The following is a 24921-nucleotide window of genomic DNA, read 5'->3' on the forward strand; positions in this document are numbered from 1 at the left end:
TACGAATATAATTTGGATCTTAAATACTAAATTTCGGTCGCTCGTAATATTCGAGTGCTTGAAGCGCACTCTAGGTCCAATCCCACTCCCGGACACCAAATGTTACGGTTTTCGCGCGACCCTCCTGCCCTTACCAAGGGGGGATCAAGCCCCCTGTCCTCCCTGGGCCGTCGCAACCGTGAGACTCGAGTCGTCCCTCCCGGGCAGACGCAGGGTAGGGTTTCAGGACAATTCTCGCACGTACCTAAGTACCTACGCCGCCGCGGAAGCGGGGATCAAGCCTTGCACGAACAACGTGTAATTTCAGTACGTCCGAGCGGATGGCGTACCACGTGGTCCGTGCAGATCTCTGGTATTGGAACCCGATTCGAGCGGTTTTATTTGTACCACGCTTAGTCAATAGATGGAAGGGACGAGACGGTTGAATAAAAGGAAGAACACAGGTTTAATAATTATTATGTACAGCGATTGGTAAAAGGAAAAGGGACACAGGGCAGAACTTAAGCAGTCTTAGCTAAACCCAGACACGGGCCCTTTCACACTTACATGGCGAAATGAAGAAAGGAAATGTTCATGCGCTGAATGTGCCGGCTTGGTCGTCCAGGCACAGCTTCACCCGGCGTGGCCCTCCCCGGTCACAGCACGTCCCTCGATGAAGGCAAGCAGGCGGCGGGAGGGATCCTTGCAGCGTGTCTCTCGAACAAAGGCAGAGCAGGCAGGCGGGAAAATATACGCGTCTCTCGCACGGCTCGGTGGTTCCTCACATCGCTATTAATCAGCGGCGCGCTTTCGCTCGCGTAACTCAATAGAGAGGATCCGCCTCAAGCTCAACCGAGCAATTAACTTGTTCAAACGCCTCTTCCCTCAAAACTCGTTTGGCTTCTTTCAGCGCACCTCTCCTCAGAACTTGTTCACTTGTCAAGCGCCTCTCCCATAACTGGGGTGGGGGCTTTGCGCAAAGGGTTTTATTGCCACGCCTTTAGCCCGCATCGAATGTTCTAACCACGCCTTTTGACGCAGTGCTAAGCCACTCCCTTCGAGCCCTGATTGGCGGCTCGCGCTTACCGTCGGCTTCTCCTCCGCCTTCCTTAGGCCTTGATCAACTTGTTAGGCCGGCCTCGTGTTATTTCGCGCCAAAGCCACAGTATCGAGGCGGCATAAGCAATGGAAGGACCTAACTCTCATTATTCTACTCAACGGAAAACTAACACAGGAAAAGGACTATGCTTACATTTACGAAGACATAACTGAACTATCGCGAGGCTATGTGTTGTAGTGTGACTAAACTATGAGGGGGAAATTAACCTTTATTTGTAAAAAAAAAAACTCAAAACCGCAACTATATATATATATGATTTTGCAACTTTTTTTGCAACAACAATAACAACAATATATATGAAACCGCAACTATATATACACACCAGAGTGATTTTGCATTGTGTTGCTTTCTGCAGGACTCATCTGTGAAAATCGTTGTCTTCAAATTATTTTTGCTAAAGTATATATAATGTTCAGAGACAGATTTTCACACTTGTCGACAGACAAAGACTTTTTCCAAACACTGTAGAGAACCATCCAGGGTATATTTTTGAAAGAAAATTAGAATTTTAAATGCTACGAATTGTGACTGTTAGAGTACAAAATTATTGTGGATTGCTGTAACTTTTATTCCCTCTATACCCTACACGTGCACACACCAGGTACGCCTGTATGAGTGGACGGCTGAAAAGGAGCTGCACACGGAGTGCAGTCACTATAATAACATCATGGCACTTTACTTGAAGACAAAGGGTGACTTCATACTGGTGGGAGATCTCACCCGCTCAGTGCAGCTGCTGGCTTACAAGCCAATGGAAGGAAACTTTGAAGAGGTGCTGCTCAGATAATGAATGCAAGTTAGACTAGAACGGCACTCTTCGACATCACGACATTGACTGATATGCCTCCGCCCACATTATTACATCATTATAATACTTGTACCAAGTTTGATTTAAATCCATTCAGCTGTTCCCAGGTTATCCCATTTTTACCTGACATGCCCTCTGACCTTTGTCCTCTTGACTCCAAAATCGAATCAGTTCATGTTTACATCATTATACATACCTGTACGAAGTTTTAATTTAAACCCCTACAGCTGTTCACAAGTTGTCACATTTTTACCTGACATGACCTCTGACCTTTGGCATTTGACCTCGGTACCCACAAAATGCAATCAATTCCTCTTTACCTCATTGTACTTACCTGCACCAAGTTTGACTAAGATCCCGTCAGCCGTTCTCAAGTTATTGTGGTAACGAAAACCTATCACGGAAGGAAGGACGGACGGACAACCTGAAAACGTGTTATGCCTCCGGTGACTTAGTCGGCAGAGGCATAAAAATCTTAAATAAATTTGGATTGCATTTTCATAAATGGTTATAAAGGTCTCATGAAGAAGCTTGTACCTATTTCAGGAGCAGGACAAAAACGTTATGAGACATCAGTGCACCTTTTACAAGAATGACAGAAACCATAACCAATGGACATCTCAACATTATATGTGACATTTGAACCTGGGATCTCAGCATCTTGGACATGTAATTAGTTGCCAACACAAGGTTAGAAGGTTTTAAGGAATCGATCCTAAACTACATAAAGCTTCGAATAATCCTTGTAATTCCTGATTCACATCACGTTATGAGACTCCTGTGAGCATATACTAAATTGCACGTCAGGTGTTTTGTGTGTGACGATCACATGGAACACTATGTTACATGAAATTATTGAGTAGAAAATTGCAATGTAGATAGTGAAGTTGTGAAAACCACTGCTGAAACAGAGGTTCAATTCAACATTTGCCTTCCTGAAAAATCTAAATATAATGGAGCAAGTCTATCTTTGTCGAACCAATAACGCACATGACGATATGTCTTTTAATTACGTACTGTTTGAAGCTCAGTTGCAACGTGGCTACATCTATTAATTACATACTCTTGGAATGTATATTTTAAACCTGTCGACTCTTTAGACTGCTGAGACCCCTTAGACCACAGAAGACCCTTTAGATGCCATTAGACATATACATCCTTTATACCCCTATTTACCTTTAGACCTCATGAGACCTCAAAGACCCCATTACAACCCAAAACCCTATAGAACCTGTAGAACCCTAAGACCCTTTAGAACCCTAAGACTACTTAGATCCTATAGACCTCACTAGACCCTTTATAACCCTAATATACCACATTGGACCCTATAGATCCCCTAATAACCCTTTTACACCTTTTACCTTTAAGACCCTTCAGATCCCTTCACCCTTTTTTCGACATTTTATACTCTTCAGACCCTGCAGACCCTTTATACCATTACACCCCTTAAGTACCTTGACTGCTTTAGACCCCTTAGACCTTAACACCCTCAAGACCCCTGACACCCTTCAGATCCTTTAGACATGTTGAACATCTTTAGACCCCTTCAGACTGCTTGGACCCTTGATATTGAGAGCTATAGACCACTTTGACCTTTACTTAGACACTTTAGATCCCTTTGGATGTCCTTAAACCGCTTAGACATTTACATCCTTTAGATATTAGACCCTTTATAACGTAACTATGAATGGAACATACCCTTTAGACCACCTGGAACCTTTCAGATGCACACCACACAAACATCTATAGTCTTTTTTTTTTTTTTTTTTTTTTTTTTTTTTTTTGTATACTGAATCGAGGCTCGTGAAAGAGCTAACATTTACTTCACAAACAAATCAACCAGACAAACAAAATATATAAAAAGCGGGAGCGGAAAACAAGATGGGGAGAGAAGGTGAAGCACACAAACACAACATTTGAGAGCAGGGAGATGTGTGGAAGGGAGAGGGCTTGGGGGGAGGAGGCATGGGAAGGGGGGGGGGGGGGGTGGAGAGAGAAGTATAAAACACAAGGACACCAATGACTTCCAGGACAGAAGTTGGTATTTCAAAAAAGTGGAATTGGGGTGAAATTAGCGGGGGTAGAAAAGATCAAGGTTTTGGATGGGGGAAGATAAGAGATGGTGGTGAACAGCTGTTTTAAAGACCTGGAGGGTGGAGTGGGATTGAAGAGAGTGAGGGAGTTTGTTCCAGAGGCGGGAGAAAAGAGGAATGAAGGAGTGAAGGTGAGCAGAGAGTCTTGATTTTGGCAGTTTGACCATAAGAGGGTTGCAGGCAGATCTTGTGCGACCTGTAGGAATATTTGCGGGACAGAGCCCAGAGAGAGCTGGGGGGGCAAGGCCAGAGAGGAGTCGGTAGAAGATGGAAAGACCACCAACCTGCCTGCGGTGAGTGAGTGAGAGGCCCTTGGAGTTAGCTTCATCACGGGAGATTCCAATGATTCTGAATGCTTTGGTTTCAACAGCGTGAAGACGAGCTAGGTGTGAGGCAGGAGCACCAGCCCAGAGGGGAGAGCAGTATTCCATTGAGCTGCGGATGAAAGCCTTGTATGTGGTGAGGAGCTCAGGTGTGCCAAGGAAGGACTTCGCACGACGGAGGATGCCCAGTCGGCGACTGGCTTTGGAGGCCAGATTTGAAATGTGGTTTTCCCAGGAAAGATCATGGCAGATAGTGAGACCCAAAAGCTTGAGTGACAGAACTTCTTGGAGAGGATTATTCAGAAAGTGGATGGGAGGGTTGTCCAGTCGGTCTTTTCGGAGAGACATCGTAAGAGTGTGAGATTTGTCAGGATTGAAAGACATGTTCCACTTGTTTGCCCAGTCTGTGATTTTGTCCAGGTCTGCAGAGAGTGAGGAGGCAGCAGACTGCCGATCTGAGGGATGAAGAATGGAGCGACAGAGAGTAGAGTCATCAGCAAAGAGATACAGAGGATTTTCAAGAGAGTCAGAGAGATCATTGATGAAGACCAGAAAAAGGACAGGGCCTAGAACACTGCCTTGTGGAACTCCAGCCTGAACAGGAAGAGGAGATGAGAGAAACCCATTCAGGGCCACACGTTGACTACGACTAGAGAGGAAGTCCGCCAGCCATGCGTGGAGATTTCCATGGATACCAAAAGAGGAGAGTTTGGTGAGCAGAGCGGGGTGCCAGACCGTATCGAAGGCACGTGATATGTCAAGGGAGACTGCTCTAATTTCCTGTTTGGCATTGAGGACCTCCATCCATTGTTGAGAAAGCAGAAGCAGCATGTCCAGAGTAGAGTGTCCAGGTCTGAAACCAAATTGATGATCAGAGATCAAGCCATTGGAGAAGAGGAAAGATTTCATATCTGAAGCAATGATGGATTCCATGACTTTGCTGATAATTGGGAGAAGGCTGATTGGTCTGTAGTTGCTGGGATCTGTTTTTGCACCTTTTTTGTGCAAAGCGGTGATGTTGGCAGATTTCCAAGCAGATGGAAGATGACCTTGAGCAAAAGAGAGGGTGAAGAGAACAGAGAGAGGGAGTGAAAGAGCGGAATAACAGGATTTTAGGACCCGTGGGCTGATGCCGTCAGGTCCAGTTGCAGAATCCGAGTCGAGGGTTGACAGAAACTTTTCCACCTTGTCAGGAGGAAAGGACACAGAGTCCAGGAGCAGCTGGGTACGACTGGGTACGGTGGGTACAGAGAGGGATGGGTTTGGGACACAAGATTTAGAGGCAAACACAGAGTTGAGGCATTCAGCTTTTTCGCGTGCGGAGTCAGCCGTGTGGCCATTTGAGGTGAGGGAGGGGATGGAGGGGGAACAAAGACCAGAAACAGATTTGACCAGACGCCACCAGGATTTGGAAGAGGGAGACAGATAAGAGAGTTCGGTCCTGAGAACGGAGAGATATTGTTTCCTGGCTCTCCTGAGCGTGGACACACACTTGTTTCGGGCTTTGTGAAAGGAAATGAGATTTCCTTCCGTTGGATTTGCTTTCCAGGAGACGAAAGCAAGTTGTTTCTGGGCAATCGCCTCACCACAAGATTCCGTGTACCATGGACGGGAGGAAGGGTATGACAACAGAAGACGAGATGGGATAAATCTGTGCATGAGAGAGAGAGCAGTTTGCTTTGGAAGAATTCCCAGGAAGAATTTATGTCAGAGGCAGTAGAGATGGGAGACCAGTCCAGATGATTGATGGCTGCTTGAAGACCGTGCCAGTTGGCCTGAGTGAAATGCCAGACTCGGCGACGCTGAGGAGGCTCTCTGAGAATGGTCAGAGAGATGTCCACTTTAACAAGCACATGATCAGAAGAGCCGATTGGAGCAGAAGAAGAGCAGCAGACATTTTCAGGGAAGTTAGTCATAACCAAGTCCAGAAGAGAAGATGCTCCGTTGACTGAAATCCGGGTCGGGAAATTGACAGTTTGTGTCAGTCCCAGTGAGTCACAGAAGTCCTTTGCTGAAGAGCCATGGCTGGTGAGAGAGGTACCCACACCCAGCCAACTGGCATGGTGACAGTTGAAATCACCACATATGAGGAAGAGAGAGTTGGGATGGGTAGATAGAAGTTGGTCCATATTCTCAGACAGCGAGATGTAGATGGAGTCATCACTGTTTGGTGGACGGTACAACACACATATGAACAAAAGGTGGGAGCGAAGGGGAAGCCGTAGCCAAAGGTATTCCTGGGGGTGAGGTGGAGAGAGGGCAGTGCAGGGCGAGTGAGGAAGAGAGTTTTTTATAAAGATAGCAACCCCACCTCCAGGACGAGGCTCAGGTCTATCATACCGGAGTAGGGAGTAACCTGGGAGAGATACCAAGGAATCAGAGACATCGTGAAGGAGGAAAGTTTCTGTTAAGCAGATCACGTCTGGTTTGTCAGAAGCAACCTGTATGGAGAGATCAGACATGTTTGAGCGAAGGCCCCGGATGTTTGAGGTCCATACTGTTAAGGAAGAGGAAGGGGGAGCATCGGATACAGAACAGGGGGGGGGGAGCGGTAGGGTAAGATGTGGAAGAGGAGGAAGAGGTAGGGAGAGCTGTTGAAGGTGTGTCAGAGATTACAGAATAGCTCGGAGAAAGGGAAGGATGGGGCAGACAAAAGGTTTGATGGTGATTGGGAGAGGCGCAGTGAGGTGTTATTTGACGAGGGGGAAGAGCGAGGCAGAAGGTTGAGGGAGATGAAGGTGAAAGTTGGAAGGGGGAAGAAGCTGGGAGGACGCTTTGAGTGGGAGGGGTGAGAGGGGGGTCTAGGAGGGGAGGAGCGAGGGAGAGTCTCGGAGGGGAGGGGTGTGGGGGGAGATTTGAAAGGAATGGGTGATTGGGAAGATTTGGAGGGGAGGGGCAAGGGGGAAGATTTGAAAGAGATGGGTGATGGGGATGATTTGGAGGGGATGGGCAAGGGGGTAGATTTAGAGGGGAGGGGTGATGGGAAATGGGATTTTGGGGTGATGGGATTTTCAAAAATGTACGATTAATGGGAAACAAACATTTATTGCAAAATGAGTTTCTTGAGACATTCGAGTCAAAAATACGTTTGAGGACGCTGGAGGGAGGATGGAGTGCTGGAGAGTTTAGGGAATGAATGAAAGATGCACTATAAGAGATGGAATTTTTTTTTGGAATGAATGGATTTGGTGAGCAAGTCGAAAGCATCCTTTTATAGAAGAAGAAGAAAAAGGTGTTATAGAATATGACAGAATACAGGTCTTCAGGGTTCAGATGAGACATTTTTTAACAACGTGATCACAAACAGCGTGGTCGAAGAATGAACGAACGAACAACTAAGAACGAATAAACGAATAAAAACGGAAGGAAATGTTTTTGGGTTTTTTTTTTTTTTTTTTTGAGATTTTAAAACAAGGAAGTATGGGATGAAAAGACCGTGAAAACAGAGACCGGAAAAATTTTTCAGCGTGATCGGAGAACCGCTGAGACAAAAACAAAGCCTAAAGCCAAGGTTGGACACAGTAGCCTAGTACTACACTTAGGCCTCAGAATACACGATGAGAAAGACCGACGATTCTGTACACAGGTACAAAAAACCAACGCCAAGAATACTATTAAAGACACCCCAATAGGTACATACAAGACCAGTTTCGACAAAAACACAATTGTGAAAAGTTACTTAACTTCGAAAGCGAGCGTGCATGGACAGCTTTGAAGAGACGAGACCTCCAATCTTGCGCATGCGCAGAACCCATCGCATCTTGCGCATCTTGCGCATGCGGAGTCAAGCGACAGATCTGGGTGTGGTCCGGCAGCTAGTCTAACCAATGGGTGCACATTTCCAAAATCGATCCCCAAAATAACCCAAACAACAACAGCAGCAATGTGATGCTCTTGTCGACCTGGTAAAAAGATTTTTTATTTTTTTTATGTCTTCTTGCAAAACACACACCATACTTTTTCCAGCAAGTGATACGGAAACTCTACCCACCCATAGGGGTGGGTACTCTGCTAGTAATAACAATCACGTAACATTTTCAACATCACCTCTTATGGGCCTAGTATGGTCACTTTTCCTAACATATCAGCTGTGAGATCCCTGATGAAGCTGTTTTTCAGCTTAACATGAACTATTTTTCCAGCCTTTCCATCGGACAGTTAGGTTTTGGAATTTACCTGTCCCATCAAACATTGCACCTGTTTTTGCAAACTATTCATACTGCGAGCATATGGAGTGGCACTATCATGTTTCTTTGAAGTTTTCACTGGCGTGTGGGTGTTGGTCGGGTCTAATAAAATAATTTATCTTACTCACTGCTAATTACTGTGTCCTTACATATAATATATAACCACCTTTAGAGGCCATTTTTCCCCGCAAAGCGGGGGTTGGCCTTTTTCGGGAACCGTGGTTGTTCTTGTTTTTTTTTCGGTCCCCTTTTTGAAGCAATGTTTTACGGCCGGATGCCCTTCCTGACGCCAACCCTTTTTGCCGCCTTTAACGACAAACAGGGAATTACCAGTGAACTGGTACTCAATTAGCCGACCTCGGAAGGATGTCAGGCTGAGTCAACCCCCCTGGCGTTAATTCAGCAATCGACCGGGATTCGAACCCAGGATCCTTGGATCCTAAGCCGGCACCCTAGCCGCACCCTAGCCGCAAAGAATAACTGCATTTGACGTTAAGATTTGTCAAGTTAAACTCCCGGGTGGGAAAACTGAACTATCCTTCGGTCAGGTTTTATTGAGGTTTACACTTGTCCGACACAATTACCTGTCCCAAACAGTCGGACAACCATTAATGTTGATCCCTATGAAGGATGAGTGTTGGACTATATGAACATTTGTCACCTTTGTCAAAAATTCTGAATTGCTTTGGGTGACTTTTAGTGGGTGGTTCCCCCACTGCAAGTAGTACAAAACGAAGACAGTGATTAGTTTGACCTTTTTATTTATGCACAGTCCAACTTCCGCCCCTCTCCTGACTGAGGAAGCGAGGCTCCCTTGGCTAATTTTTGTTTGCAGATATTTTTATTCATGGACATTTACGAAGTTTTGTGATTTTTATTTCTGGAATTGCAGCTTAGAATTATAACAGTATGTCAAATTTCAAGCTGCTAGCCCACCTAGGGCTCCACACATATCATTTGAGCCCTAGGTGGGTGAGAGATTAGCCTTACATACTTACGTACCTTAGTGGTGCGAATGAGCTTCATCTAATTTGATGTGGACATGGATTTGCACATTTTCAAAGTCTTTCTTTGATGATTTGAAATACAATGTGTGGTCCCTGTAGATTGCCCGAGACTTCAATCCAAATTGGATGAGTGCGGTTGAGATACTCGATGACGATAACTTTCTGGGAGCAGAGAACTCTTTCAACCTTTTCGTCTGCCAAAAGGACAGGTATGGGACATTACATGCATTTACTTTTCCTCCACTTCTCATATTGTTGTCAAATCATTTGTGGAGGCTCATTGAACAGCAATTTAACCAATTGAGTTAGATGTCACACAGTTGAATAGAGTTAGATGTCATAGGGCTTGAAATGAGCAGTCCAACATGGGAACAATATATACACACGCACAAGTATATATGGTAGAACAAAATACAGGTTGGGAAGGGTGCTAAAATGTGATGATAGTGACTGACCACCTTGAAGAACTGCAGAGAGGCAGGAATCTCCAGTTAGAAGAAAAGAGGAACAGAATAATGAAGGTGAGCAGAATAATTAAGGTCCACATGTGATTCTATTTTTGGGGTCCCTCATCATGAATAACACTCGACCCAAACAAAGCAAATGGAAATCTGGCCCAGCAAAACCCGGGCAGTGTATAATCAGCAGAGGCCAACAGAATTAATGTATTAGGCCCACCAGAAAACCAAGATGGCGGCCATATCATTTTGTCTCGTGCTATGGTGGGTGGAGTCAAGCGACAGATCTGGGTGTGGTCCGGCAGCTAGTCTAACCAATGGGTGCACATTTCCAAAATCGATCCCCAAAATAACCCAAACAACAACAGCAGCAATGTGATGCTCTTGTCGACCTGGTAAAAAGATTTTTTATTTTTTTTATGTATTTTTTACTATATATTTCAAAATTGGGGAAAATAAATAATTGGGAGTTAAATAATTGTCAATTGAAAATTACATAGTGATTAAATAATGGAATTTTTTTTTTCTAAAAGCGGGTGGGACACCACGGACACCAAGGCAAAGCACAATGCCTCCCTCTGGGAACCATGATAAGGAACCGGCAGACTGCTTCACTAGACAAGTATGCCCCAAAGCCTATATTAAAGCTAATCTTACACACCGGACCCACACAGAAACACTTGGTACAGACAAAGAGTGAGACAGTTGGAAGATCGGAAGACAGGCATACAGCATTTTTTTTTCATGTCGGCGGGGCTGTTCCAGCATGGAGGAGACTGGTGCACGACACGGCAATCTCAACTTATACTCAGCTCCCTAGTCAGTGTTTGCAGTGGGGCTCCAATTGGAAGCACTTCAAACGGCCTCAGCTCTCGCCAGGATGATGTGACTGATTTCGCACATACTCGACTGCCTACCTTGAATCCCCTTAGTGTGCACCTTCCGGCCATTTGTATTACCTCTGTTGTGACGTCATGGATGCCAGTTCATTGACCGCGCCATTGGCCACGTGGTCTCTTCCAGGACGTCACGGGCCTGATCATCTGCCTTTTTCAGCACCATTCCCCCCAACCTTAAAGCGAGGAATTAAATGAAGAGAGGCAGGGAAGAAGAACAAGACCGACACAGGATTTTAGTGTGGCAGGGGTTTCTCTGCACAATCGATTGTGGTAGCACTAATGTTGGGCGTTGTGGGACATCATATTCTTACATTTACTATTAAATAGCTAAATAATGAATTTTTTCATTAACCTGAAGCCATTTTCATAATATGCGGGAGGGAACACACCATCCAAAGTAGCATGTAGCTCATGCGAGTGAACCTGATCCTGAATGATATAAGCAGAAAGTTTAGCGGGCAGAGCAGGATGTTCAACTGTATCAAAGACCTTTTAATGGACTATGGTGACATTAACTACTTTACAAAATGTAGGATGGGATAGCATTGAAACGGAGCACCTAAAGAGGAGACGGCAGGGATGAGAGTTCAGCTGAGTAAGTTCTGAGGAAATGGTCACTGGCTCTATCAGGACCAGTGGCAAATAATTGTTTTGGACAGCAAGGACATTCGCTGCTTTAGCTGGAAGGAAGCTAACATGGTTGCTTTTGCAGTCAGGTTGGGATGATTGGGAACTGGGAAGCATGGATCTGGGACACAGGCTTTGGAGTTAAACATGGCACTCAGCCATGTCACAAGCAATCTGATAAAGGTGCCTGCCTTTGAGAGGAGCCAGGGCCAAGGAAGTATTTAACTTTGATGCAGACTCCCAGCGTATTGCTTCTTGTTTCTCACAGCTATAGTTATCTCGAGTTTGGTGCTTTTATAATAATATTTTACACATATGTAAAAGGACAAAAAGGCTGTACTAACAGGCTGTATCCATTTGTGGCTTTCAGTGCAGCTACGACTGATGAAGAGCGGCAACATCTGCTCGAGGTGGGACAATTCCACCTTGGCGAGTTTGTGAATGTTTTCTGCCATGGCTCGCTAGTCATGCAGAACCTGGGCGAGAGTTCAACGCCCACACAGGGATCTGTGCTCTTTGGCACTGTTAACGGCATGATTGGTAATATTGCTCTCTGTCCTGTCATCTTGAGCTTGTAATTACCTCCAGCTCTGAAGGTGGACGGAGGTTTTGTTTTCACGCCTGTGAATATGTTTTCACCCATATGTGAACTGGTTGATCTTCCACTCGGCAATGACTTGAGTATTTTCCCTGTGTTCTTCCTTTCGGTCCCCCAAGGCTTGGTAACGTCTGTGTCCGAGAGCTTGTTTGCGCTGCTGCAGGACACACAGAATAGACTCACCAAGGTCATCAAAAGTGTGGGCAAGATCGAGCACTCATTATATCCTTCTGTATCGTGGCGATGTAATGTTGCTGTATTGCCATGTAATTGCACATAAAGGAAATGTATGTATCGGTTATTGACAACTCAAAGATCAATACGAGAGAGGATTATTTTTCACATTGTTTCACCCTGCCTTGATACGACCTTTAATGTTTCTGGATAAATAAGAAACAAAGATTCAGAATAGTGGCAAATGCGATGCCATATCACGATCCATACATGTTTCTCATTAAATCTTCACTGAATTAGAACTTTATGTTCATCATCTATATAAATGCAAATAGAGTTTATAAATATTTCCATTTTGGTCATAGTAAAGTCACAATTTTGATGATTTGCTGCTTGAACCAAAATCGTCATGCCACAGTGGTGCTCAAAACCATATGTTCTCATCAATTGTGACTTCTTATCAAAAGTGACTGTTGTGTCGATCAACAAAGCTTTGATGAATTGCATTTTTCTGCAGATTGAGCCTCAGAATGGTGAGATGACAGGATGTTGGATGAATTTAATTTAAGATAAATTTTTGTGAAAGGGAACAGACGTATATAAGATTTATCAAAGTATGGTGGACGTGTCTGTGCTCTTGCACAGTATCCTTAGGGTCACCGACTTATTATATTTTTGATGAGGAGAGTTGGGCGTGTTGGGTGGGGAATTTACTTGATTGCATATACACTACAAAACCAAAAGTATGCGGACGCCCCTTCTAATTAGTGGATTCGACTATTTCAGCCACTCCCATTGCTGACGGGTATATATAATCAAGCACACAGACCATGCAATCTCCATAGACAAACATTGGCATAAGAATGGGCCGTACTGAAGAGCACAGTGACTTTCAACGTGGCACCTTCATAGGATGCCACCTTTCCAACAAGTCAATTTTCCAAATTTCTGCCCTGCTAGAGCTGCCCCGGTCAACTGCAAGTGCTGCGATTGTGAAGTGGAAACGTCTCAGAGCAACAACAGCTCAGCAGCGAAATGGTAGGCCATACAAGCTCACAGAACGGGACCGCCGAGTGCTGAAGCGCGCAGCGCATAAAAATCATCTGTCCTCGGTTTCAACCATCACCACCGAGATCCAAACTGCCTCTTGAAGCAATGTCAGCACAACAACTGTTTGTCGGAAGCTTCATGAAATAGGTTTCCATGGCCGAGCAGCCGCGCACAAGCCTAAGATCACCATGTGCAATGCCAAGCGTCGGCTGGAGTTGTGTAAAGTTCGCCGCCATTTAACTCTGGAGCAGTGGAAACGCGTTCTCTTTAGTGATGAATCACGCTTCACCATCTGACAGTACGACGGACGAATCTGGGTTTGGCGGATGCCAGGAGAACGCTACCTGCCCGAATGCATTGTGTAAACTGTAAAGTTTGGTGGAGGAGGAATAATGGTCTGGGGCTGTTTTTCATGGTTTTGGCTAGGCCCCTTAGTTCCAGTGAAGGGATATCTTAACACCACAGCATACATTGACATTCGAGACGATTGTGTGCTTCCTACTTTGTGGCAACAGTTTGTAGAAGGCCCTTTCCTGTTTCAGCATGACAATTGTTCTGTGCACAAAGTGAAGTCCATACAGAAATGGTAGGTCGAGATTGGTGTGGAAGAACTTGACTGGCCTGCACAGAGCCCTGACCTCAACCCCATCGAACACATTTGGGATGAATTGGAACTCCGACTATTAGCCAGGCGTAATCACCCAACATCAGTGCCCAACCTCACTAATGCTCTTGTGGCTGAATGGAAGCAAATCCCCGCAGCAATGTTCCAACATCTAGTGGAAAGCCTTCCTAGAACAGTGGAGGCTTTGCTAGCAGCAAAGGGGGGGACCAACTCCATATTAATGCCCATGATTTTTGAATGAGATGTGTGATGTTTGGGTGTCCACATACTTTTGGTCATGTCATGTAGTGTATGTAATGGAAGCATGTCAAGTAGTGGAAGGGTTCATTATGTTGCATTTTTTGACAAAATATTCCACGAGCCATTGATATTTTTCCGGGTCCAACAATAATGCTTGCAAGGTACATCTTAGGGCTCTTCACGATGGCACCAAAGGATGTGTTTGCATTCACATTTTGACAGAGGAAAGGTTGTTGCATTTAGGTCCGTTTGTCTGCATCGAATGTGCTAACGTCAGTGCCGTATATATATATTTATTTATTTATATTTACCCGGCATGATGCTGAGGTCAAGTACAACAAGATAGATCACCTAAGGGGGAATTGTCTGTACCTTGGAAAGAGAACATGGAGGAGGTGCACGAGAGAAAGAAAGGAAAGTACAGTGAGCTGGAGGCAGAGTATTGGGAGAAGGGTTGGCGAGTTTCATTTTGTCAGCCATTTGAGAGGGTGTCGACTTGAGGATATATTGGCAATCCCTTTTCTGCATTTCTTGCTCGGCTTGGAGTGCGTGGGACAGAAAGGAGGATGTGTGACAGAGTGGCCCAGGTTGCCTTGAAAGGCTCGCTTTGGATTTGGAGGAAGTTTATGGAGGCATGTCGAACGGTGTAGGTTGAGGTTGTGGGTGATAGTCACTACCCCTTTCGGCTGAAATGAACTGAGCATGGAAGAGAAATGGTGTGTGTGTGTGTGTGTGTGTGTGTGTGTGTGTGTGTGTGTGTGTGTGTGTGTGTGTGTGTGTGTGTGTGTGTGTGTGTGTGTGTGTGTGTGTGTGTGTGTGTGTGTGTGTGTGTGTGTGTGTGTGTGTGTGTGTGTGTGTGTGTGTGTGTGTGTGTGTGTGTGTGTGTGTGTGTGTGTGTGTGTGTGTGTGTGTGTGTGTGTCTGTGTGTGTGTGTGTGTGTGTGGTTTTTTTTTTTTTTGCTGGAGTGGGTGTGGTTTGGCATGAATGTGTTTTTGTTTGTGTGGATGTGGTTTGGCATGAATGTGTTTTTGTTTGTGTGGATGTGGTTTGGCATGAATGTGTTTTTGTTGTGTGTCGCGCCTGTGTCGTTGGAGATACTGACTTCTATAGGGAGGCCCCATCACCCTGCCATCGCCCTCTCCCATCACCCTCTGCCATCACCCTGCCATCACCCTGCCATCACCCTCCCATCACCCTGCCATCACCCTCCCACCACCCTGCCATCACCCTCCCACCACCCTCCCATCACCCTGCCATCACCCTCCCATCACCCTTTATTGGACCATTTGACTTCTGTAGGGTTGGTTTTCTAAGGTTTATATCAAAATATCAAATAAATCTTTTAAGGTGAAAGCGCGATGACGTCACCACGTCACGCGGCACGAATGCGCACCTGTGTCGTTGGAGGTATTGACTTATTTAGGGTTGGTTTTCTAAGGCTGTAGGCCGCACCTCATTTTGTCAAATAAAGTGGTATTCGGGTGGTTCCGGTATTTGGGAGGTATCACCCTCCCCCATCACCCTGCCATCACCCTCCCATCACCCTGCCATCACCCTCCCCCATCACCCTCTGCCATCACCCACTCCCACCACCCTCTCGTTGGAGGTATTGACTTATTTAGGGTTGGTTTTCTAAGGCTGTAGGCCGCACCTCATTTTGTCAAATAAAGTGGTATTCGGGTGGTTCCGGTATTTGGGAGGTATCACCCTCCCCCATCACCCTGCCATCACCCTCCCATCACCCTGCCATCACCCTCCCCCATCACCCTCTGCCATCACCCACTCCCACCACACTCTCGTTGGAGGTATTAACTTATATAGGGTTGGTTCTCTAAGGCTGTAGGCCGCACCTCATTTTGTCTCTAAGGCTGTAGGCCGCACCTCATTTTGTCAAATAAAGTGGTATTCGGGTGGTTCCGGTATTTGGGAGGTATCACCCTCCCCCATCACCCTGCCATCACCCTGCCATCGCCCTCTCCCATCACCCTCCCCCATCACCCTCTGCCATCACCCACTCCCACCACCCTCTCGTTGGAGGTATTGACTTATATAGGGTTGGTTCTCTAAGGCTGTAGGCCGCACCTCATTTTGTCGAATAAAGTGGTATGCGGGTGGTTGCGGTATTTGGGACCGCAGGGACGGAAAGTGCAGCCGGCCCGCTCTGAAGGTTCGGATCGGGACACCGGGATTCATTCCGGTCGCCCGGTCGGCCCTGAGGTGGGGGTGCGGGGCCTGTCACGGAACGTCAAAACAAACGGCCTGCCGGGGCCGCCCGAAAGTCGGGCGTGAGGGGCGCGTCCACTAATGGAATGCCTCTCGCTTCCCAGATCGAGGGCCACGTGGTCAGGAGAACCTCGTCCCTTCTGGTTGCCCTGCCGTCCCACCGGGAGCGCTGGCAGGGTGTACTTCAAACTAAGCTTAAGTGTCAAGTGTTAAGTTCCTCCTTGCCCTCGCAAGGGAAAGGCTAGGGTCAAGCTCTTCCAAATTTCCAAACACTAGAACTCGGACGTCTCAAATTAATTAATTATTTGTTAAAACATCTCAGTCGCCCGCGACCTCTCTAGCGCGGGCGTCGAACCAGTTCATTTCCGGTGCGACCGGGCCGAGTATCGGCCCGGCCGTGGCCGAAGCCGTTGATTCCGCCGTAGCACGCTAACGCGTAGGCTCGCGCGCCCCTGGTCCGCCGGGGCTCCGCGGGTGTCCTACCGTGCCTGGCTTGCCGGTGCCCGGGGACGGATCTCGCTGTCTAAACATGGTAGCGCTAGGCCAGTGGGACCGCCGGGACCCACGTGCACTCACATGGTGTTCTGCGCGTGGGCGGCAGTATCAGACCGGGGCGCCCAAAGGCGCCACGCACCCAAACGCTCCCCGGCTAAAGTTCATCCTGAAAGCGCCCACATTGTGGGTGTGGTTTGGCATGAATGCGTTTTTGTTTGAGTGGGTGTGGTTTGGCATGAATGAGTTTTTGTTTGCCTGGGTGTGGTTTGGCATGAATGTGTTTTTGTTTGACTGCGTGTGGTTTGGCATGAATGTGTTTTTGTTTGAGTGGGTGTGGTTTGGCATGAATGTGTTTTTGTTTGAGTGGGTGTGGTTTGGCATGAATGTGTTTTTGTTTGAGTGGGTGTGGTTTGGCATGAATGTGTTTTTGTTTGAGTGGGTGTGGTTTGGCATGAATGTGTTTTTGTTTGAGTGGGTGTGGTTTGGCATGAATGTGTTTTCGTTTGAGTGGGTGTGGTTTGGCATGAATGTGTTTTCGTTTGAGTGGGTGTGGTTTGGCATGAATGTGTTTTCGTTTGAGTGGGTGTGGTTTGGCATGCATGTGTTTTCGTTTGAGTGGGTGTGGTTTGGCATGAATGTGTTTTTGTTTGAGTGGGTGTGGTTTGGCATGAATGTGTTTTCGTTTGAGTGGGTGTGGTTTGGCATGAATCTGTTTTTGTTTTGAGTGGGTGTGGTTTGGCATGAATGTGTTTTTGTTTGAGTGGGTGTGGTTTGGCATGAATGTGTTTTTGTTTGACTGCGTGTGGTTTGGCATGAATGTGTTTTTGTTTGAGTAGGTGTTGTTTGGCATGAATGTGTTTTTGTTTGAGTGGGTGTGGTTTGGCATGAACGTGTTTTTGTTTGAGTGGGTGTGGTTTGGCATGAATGTGTTTTCGTTTGAGTGGGTGTGGTTTGGCATGAATGTGTTTTTGTTTGAGTGGGTGTGGTTTGGCATGGATGTGTTTTTGTTTGAGTGGTACATGTTGTAAGGCTAAATGGTCGGGTGGTTAGGTGTGGTTTTTTTTTGACGTGTGAGTGAGTGGGTGAGGGGCTGTGGATTCTGGGAGTGGGGGCAGTTATTATTTATTTTTTTGTATACTGATACGAGGCTCGTGAAAGAGCTAACATTTATTTCACAAACAAATCAACCGGACAAACAAAATATATAAAAAGAGGGAGCGGAAGACAAGATGGGGAGAGAAGGGGAAGCACACAAACATAACATTTGAGAGCAGGGAGATGTGTGGGAGGGAGAGGGCTTGAGGGGAGGAGGCGTGGGAATGGGGGGGAGGGGGGGGGTGGGAAAAGTATAAAACACGAGGACTTTCAGGACAGAAGTTGGTATTTCAAAAAAGTGGATTTGGGGTGAAATCAGCGGGGGTAGAAAAGATCAAGGTTTTGGATGGGGGAAGATAAGAGATGGTGATCAACGGCTGTTTTAAAGACCTGGAGGGTGGAGTGGGATTGAAGAGAGTGAGGGAGTTTGTTCCAGAGGTGGGAGAAAAGAGGAATGAAGGAGTGAAGGTGAGCAGATAGTCTTGATTTTGGAAGTTTAACCATAAGAGGGTTGCAGGCAGATCTTGTGCGACCTTTAGGAATATTTGAGGGACAGAGCCCAGAGAGAGCTGGGGGGGCAAGGCCAGAGAGGAGTCGGTAGAAGACGGAAAGACCACCCACCTGCCTGCGGTGAGTGAGTGAAAGGCCCTTGGAGTTCGCTTCATCGCGGGAGATTCCAATGATTCTGAACGCTTTGGTTTCAACAGCGTGAAGACGAGCTAGGTGTGAGGCAGGAGCACCAGCCCAGAGGGGAGAGCAGTATTCCATTGAGCTGCGGATGAAAGCCTTGTTTGTGGTGAGGAGCTCAGGTGTGCCAAGGAAGGACTTCGCACGACGGAGGATGCCCAGTCGGCGACTGGCTTTGGAGGCCAGATTTGAAATGTGGTTTTCCCAGGAAAGATCATGGCAGATAGTGAGACCCAAAAGCTTGAGTGACAGAACTTCTTGGAGAGGATTATTCAGAAAGTGGATGGGAGGGTTGCCCAGTCGGTCTTTTCGGAGAGACATCGTAAGAGTGTGAGATTTGTCAGGATTGAAAGACATGTTCCAATTGTTTGCCCAGTCTGTGATTTTGTCCAGGTCTGCAGAGAGTGAGGAGGCTGCAGACTGCCAACCTGAGGCATGAGGAATGGAGCGACAGAGAGTAGAGTCATCAGCAAAGAGATAGAGAGGATTTTCAAGAGAGTCAGAGAGATCATTGATAAAGACCAGAAAAAGCACAGGGCCCAGAACACTGCCTTGGGGAACTCCAGCCTGAACAGGAAGAGGAGATGAGAGAAACCCATTCAGGGCCACACGTTGACTACGACTAGAGAGGAAGTCCGCCAGCCATGCGGGGAGATTTCCATGGATCCCAAAGGAGAAGAGTTTGGTGAGCAGAGCGGGGTGCCAGACCTTATCGAAGGCACGTGATATGTCAAGGGAGACGGCTCTAATTTCCTGTTTGGCATTGAGGACCTCCATCCATTGTTGAGAAAGCAGAAAGAAGCCGCATGTCCAGAGTAGAGTGACCAGGTCTGAAACCAAATTGATGATCAGAGATCAAGCCATTGGAGAAGAGGAAAGATTTCATATCTGAAGCAATGATGGATTCCATGACTTTGCTGATAATTGGGAAAAGGCTGATTGGTCTGTATTTGCTAGGATCTGTTTTTGCACCTTTTTTGTGCGAAGCGGTGATGTTGGCTGAGTTTGTTGTTTTGTTGTTGTCGTCTGTGTTCTCACTGGCTGGGGGTGGGGGTATGGATGCATCCAGGTGTAGCTGCTGCATGTAGAGGCATATGTGCCCCTGCTGGCCCACCATAGTTGACCGTATTGAAGTTGAAGGGCCGAAACGGGATGATGCTAAGGATGATGTGTGTATGTATGTATATATATATATACATATATATACATACATACACACATATATACACACACACACACACACACACACACACACACACACACACACACACATACATACATACATACATACATACATACATACATATACATAGTCACGTGAGAAGTTAAGTACACCCCATGTAAAGTTTTGACTTTTTCAACATATTTCAACATACAGCTATTTGATCTTCATTTCAACAATATTGATAGATAAAGGTGATATAATATAACAAATATCATGAAACATTTACATTTTGTAGTCCATTGTATAATTTAAATACACATAAATGCAAATTTCGCATGTGGAAAAAGTAAGTACACCCCTACATTTATCACGACTTCAAATACCTAAAATTAGAATCAGGTGCACCAGCTCAGGTGCAAATGATTAGAACATCGTTAGAGTGTATCTTGGAGGAACCTGTCTTATTTAAACCTCAGACATTTAGTTTGGTTTGCTCTTTGTTGTTGAAGTGTGCGGCGTCACCATGCCTAAATCAAAAGAGCTCTCTTAGGCTGTCAGAAAGAAGGTTATAGATGCCTACGAGTCTGGGAAGGGATTTGAAAAGATCTCCAAACAATCTGAAATCAATCATTCGACTGTCCGGAAGATCATCTACAAGTGGAGAAGATTCCAAACAACTGCCAACTTGCTCAGGGCAGGCTGCCCCAGCAAGTTCAGCCAGAGGGCAGACTGCAAGATGCTGAAAGAAGTCTCTAAGAACCCCGGAATGTCATCACGGGACCTACAGGTAGCTCTTGCCACTGTTGACGTCAAAGTGCACGAGTCTACCATTAGAAAGAGGCTGCACAAATTTGATCTACATGGGAGGTGTGCCAGGAGGAAACCTTTGCTGTCCAGAAAGAACATCAGGGCAAGACTAAAGTTTGCCAATGAACACCGAGGCAAAGACCAGCACTTCTGGAACAATGTGCTCTGGACAGATGAGTCAAAGGTAGAGCTATTTCGCCACAGTACCAGAAGACATGTTTGGCGAAAACCAAAGACAGCATTTGACCACAAGAACCTGATACCAACTGTAAAGCATGGTGGTGGAAATATTATGGTTTGGGGCAGCTTTGCTGCATCAGGGCCTGGGCAGCTCACCATCATAGAATCCACCATGAATTCTTCATTGTACCAGAGGGTGCTTGAGGTTAATGTGAGGCCATCTGTCAGAAAGTTGACGCTCAACCGAAGGTGGACCTTGCTACATGACAATGACCCTAAACATACCAGTAAATCCACCAAGGAATGGCTGAAAAGAAAGAAATGGAGGGTTCTGGAATGGCCAAGTCAAAGCCCAGATCTAAATCCCATCGAGATGTTGTGGGGGATTTGAAACGAGCTGTGCATGCAAGAAACCCCTCAAACATCGCACAGCTCAAAGATTTCTGCATGGAGGAGTGGGCAAAAATTTCTCCCAGTCGATGTCAGAGACTGGAAGACAGTTATAAGAAACGCCTACTTGAGGTTGTTTCTGCCAAAGGGGGCAATACCACCTATTAGAGCCAAGGGTGTACTTACTTTTTCCACATGCAAAATTTGCTTTTATGTTTATTTAAATTTTACAATGGACTACAAAATGTAAATGTTTCATGATATTTGTTATATTATATCACCTTTATCTATCAATATTGTTGAAATGAAGATCAAATAGCTGTATGTTGAAATATGTTGAAAAAGTCAAAACTTTACATGGGGTGTACTTACTTTTTCACGTGACTGTATGTACTGTTGCTGGCAGGATCACAGTGTGTTCACAATGTGATGTCATTGGCAAACTCGAAAATCGACACTCTCGGGCTTTTTTCGGCACTTTGTGATTCGCAAATAAAATAAAATAAAATTCTCTTTAAATTAGACTGATTAATGCTTGTCAATGGTTTTCAGAAGAATTTTTTTTGTGTTTGGGTTCCCCTTTAAAGGTCTTTTGGGTCTTTGGTGTCTTTTTCAGTCTTTTGTGTCTTTTGGGTGTTTTGGTCTTCAGGGTCTTTAAGGGTATTTGGTGTATTTTGGGTCTTCAGGGTATTTTGGTTCTCTTGGGTCTTTAATCGTCTTCAGTGACTTTTGGGTCTTCGGGCTTGTTAAGTGTCTTTGTAATATTTTCAGTCTTTGCGGTCTTTCAGGTCGTCGGGGTATTTTGGGTCTCCGGGGTCATTTTAGTCTTTGGGGTCTTTTTGTTCTTCTGGGTCCTCAGGGTCTTTTGGAGTCCTTGGGGTCTTTTGGGGCCTCTGGGTACTTTAGGTTAAGTATTTCAGGTGTCATTTGTGGGCGGAGTCAGGTCAGCTGTCCAACCAATGGGTGAAGAGTGGACAAACAAACACTTGCTCCATTATATATAGATTATTATTATTCATCAATCATAAAATATTATTCAGGGTTCGTACATCTGGGACTGAGTTTTTCACTGGTTTTGTGTTCTCGCTACTGAATCTCCTATCGCTGCCACATGGTCAAACTCTTGGTACCTTGAAATGTTCTATTATTTCTTCCCCAATTGACTCAATGGAATGTATGGAGACAAAAGGTCTGAAGGTGAATATCGGAAAAACTAAGGTGATGGCAAGTGGTAAAGCATGTGGTGAGGTGGAGTTGTTACAACAAGCCTGTGGTCAGTGTTGAGGAACTGAGCACTCTTGTAGACCCTACAGTTCTGGAACATCCGCCATTGACCATCAATGAGCACATGGTCATTCTCCGTCACACCACTAGCATTGGAATATCAAGTCCCGTGATGAGGCTGTGGGCGCTGAAACCATGAGCCAGCCACCCTAAGTCCATGACTTCTTGCAAAGCCGAGGAACTTAGTGCTATTCTGGTTCACAGTCCTGGACCCATGGAGACCAACACATGCTTCATAACCATCCCTATCAGTACCAGTCGATGCATTGAAATCCCCCAAGACTAGAAGAGTATCTCTGCTGGGGCACTGATCAACCACAGACTCGAGCGTGGCGTAGAATGCCTCCTTCACAGTGAGATCACTTTCCTCAGTCGGAGCATATACAGAGACCAGGGACATGACACCCAAGGAGTGACGAATCCTCAGTCTCATAATACGCTCGTTGACTGGTGTTACCTCGACTATCATGGGAGTCAACTTATTGGACACAGCAATAGCAACTCCTTGGGCATGGTTACCGTCAAAGCAACCAGACCAGTAGTAGGTGTAACCACCCACCATTATCTCACCACTATCCGGCCTCTGAACCTCAGACAGTGCTGCAACACTGATGTTCAAACGCTGGAGCTCAGGTGATAGCAGAGACAAGTGATCATCCTCTCTTAGAGTGAGAACGTCCCAGTCACCCACCCGAAGGGACCGCCTCAGGTTAACCCAAGGAGACTGTCGTCTGGTGGACAACACCTCAGCACCACCCTAACACACAACCCAACCAGCGAAAGTTACCCATGCTTTTCCTCCTATTATCAAAGAGTGGGGATCCCGAAGGCTTTGCCCCAATCCTATCGTCTGGTGAGCTGCCCTTGAAGGACAGCTGCATAGGAGGTACTCCCAAGGAGTGGGTTTTTTTAAGTTGTGTTATTTGTGCGTTTTGCGGAATGACATGTTTTTATTGTGGCCGGAGTGCAAATCCTGCCACAAACCTCCGAGAAAAAGAACCCTACCGCAGGAAGATGTCTGCAGACACAGATGGGCACCAGATATGGATGAGCCGTACAGGGAGCTTCTCCACCTTTGACAGGTCTTGTTTTAGCCCTGCCAGGTGTCCATATCCAAACACCCTTTGGGGGGGGGGCGACTCGACCAGGTGGGAAAAAAAAAAACGCTTTTTCCAACCCCCCCCCCCTGTTGACCTGCCTGGCTAGCTAAGACCTACCAAGAGCAAAGCTCCCACCAGTATAGTTCAAAGAGTCACAGGAGCACGCAAGCCTCCCACTATAATCAAAGTGGTAGTCACAATCGGAAAGGTGGCAAAGCTGCTAGCGAAGTGTAAATTGTGTGTGCTCACCATTCCAATGAAATGATGTTTTGATATTGAGAGTTGGTTGAGTAGTTTCTTGGATTTAAAGGGTTGACCATATTAAGGGCCTGGCCCTTTTTTACCCTCACTCCTATGCTCTACAAGCTTATTTTTCTCTCTTTTTTACCTCTACAAGCTTCTCCCTCTAACCACCCACCCTTTAACTTATCTGACCTTGCCCCCCCCCCCCCCAATAAAATGGCGCCTATTATGACGTTGTATTCGAGTTGGCCAGACTGTATAAACGGCACTGGCTAACGAAGGCCACAAATGCCACCTAGTGGTAGCCAGTAGTACACATTATCTTTTTCAGCCGAGTACCTCTATAAAGTATGTACTATTTTCCTGTGACTTGTGAGTACGTCTATAAAGTATGTATGGTAGGTACAATTAAAATGTATGTCTATAAAATTCATACGATAAGCCACACAAACAAAGTCTTGGTGAGGATCTGCAATTGTTGATTGCTCTTTCTTGTTTGGCGTTTTGAAGACCACATGGAAACGTATTTGTCGATTCTTTCACATGACTTTTCAACTAATGTGACCAGACTAATGCTCAAGCCAACCATTGCTTCCAAGTGCACACATTCTGATCTGAAATGGTTAAATATTGTGTGGTTCACGTTTTGTCATTGTTGTATAGTTTGAATTGATCTTACACTGTCTTGTTCGGAAGGTTCAATTGCTGTGCCCACTGAAACTTTAGTGATTGCTGATTGCCTTGACATTCTGACACTTGGAGATCGTTTCACAATGAGAGGAAGACGGAGACTGCAACAGGGTTTGTCGACGGTGACCTGATCGAGAGCTTCCTGGACCTGAATAGACCAAAAATGCTGGAAGTAGCAGCAGGCCTGCAGGTGATTTGCTTCTTGTAACAAACTTTGAACCAATACTAAATGTTTTCAGATTCATTGTTGTTAACTATCACCACTGACTACATTCACTAAAGTGGTTGAGGTGCTCGATTGCTCTTGTTTTACACAAATACGTGTTGAACCATATGTTTTTGAGCCATCCTTCGCAAGCATTGTTTTGTGAAAT

General features: G+C 45.9%; 1 protein-coding gene across 1 annotated transcript in view; it reads left to right on the top strand.

Annotated features, from left to right (window-relative positions):
- Window positions 1-554: 554 nt before the first annotated feature.
- Window positions 555-24921, top strand: part of LOC144889420 (DNA damage-binding protein 1-like) — a 24749-nt gene continuing 382 nt past the window's right edge. Inside the window, exons 1-6 of the mRNA XM_078769633.1 lie at window positions 555-584; window positions 1635-1871; window positions 9617-9726; window positions 11872-12041; window positions 12219-12321; window positions 24614-24737. Coding sequence (XP_078625759.1) covers window positions 555-584; window positions 1635-1871; window positions 9617-9726; window positions 11872-12041; window positions 12219-12321; window positions 24614-24737 — 774 coding nt within the window. The remainder of the gene's footprint in view (window positions 585-1634; window positions 1872-9616; window positions 9727-11871; window positions 12042-12218; window positions 12322-24613; window positions 24738-24921) is intronic.

Source organism: Myxine glutinosa, unplaced genomic scaffold, assembly GCF_964187855.1.
Source record: "Myxine glutinosa unplaced genomic scaffold, kmMyxGlut1.1 SCAFFOLD_3592, whole genome shotgun sequence".
NCBI lineage: Eukaryota > Metazoa > Chordata > Myxini > Myxiniformes > Myxinidae > Myxine > Myxine glutinosa.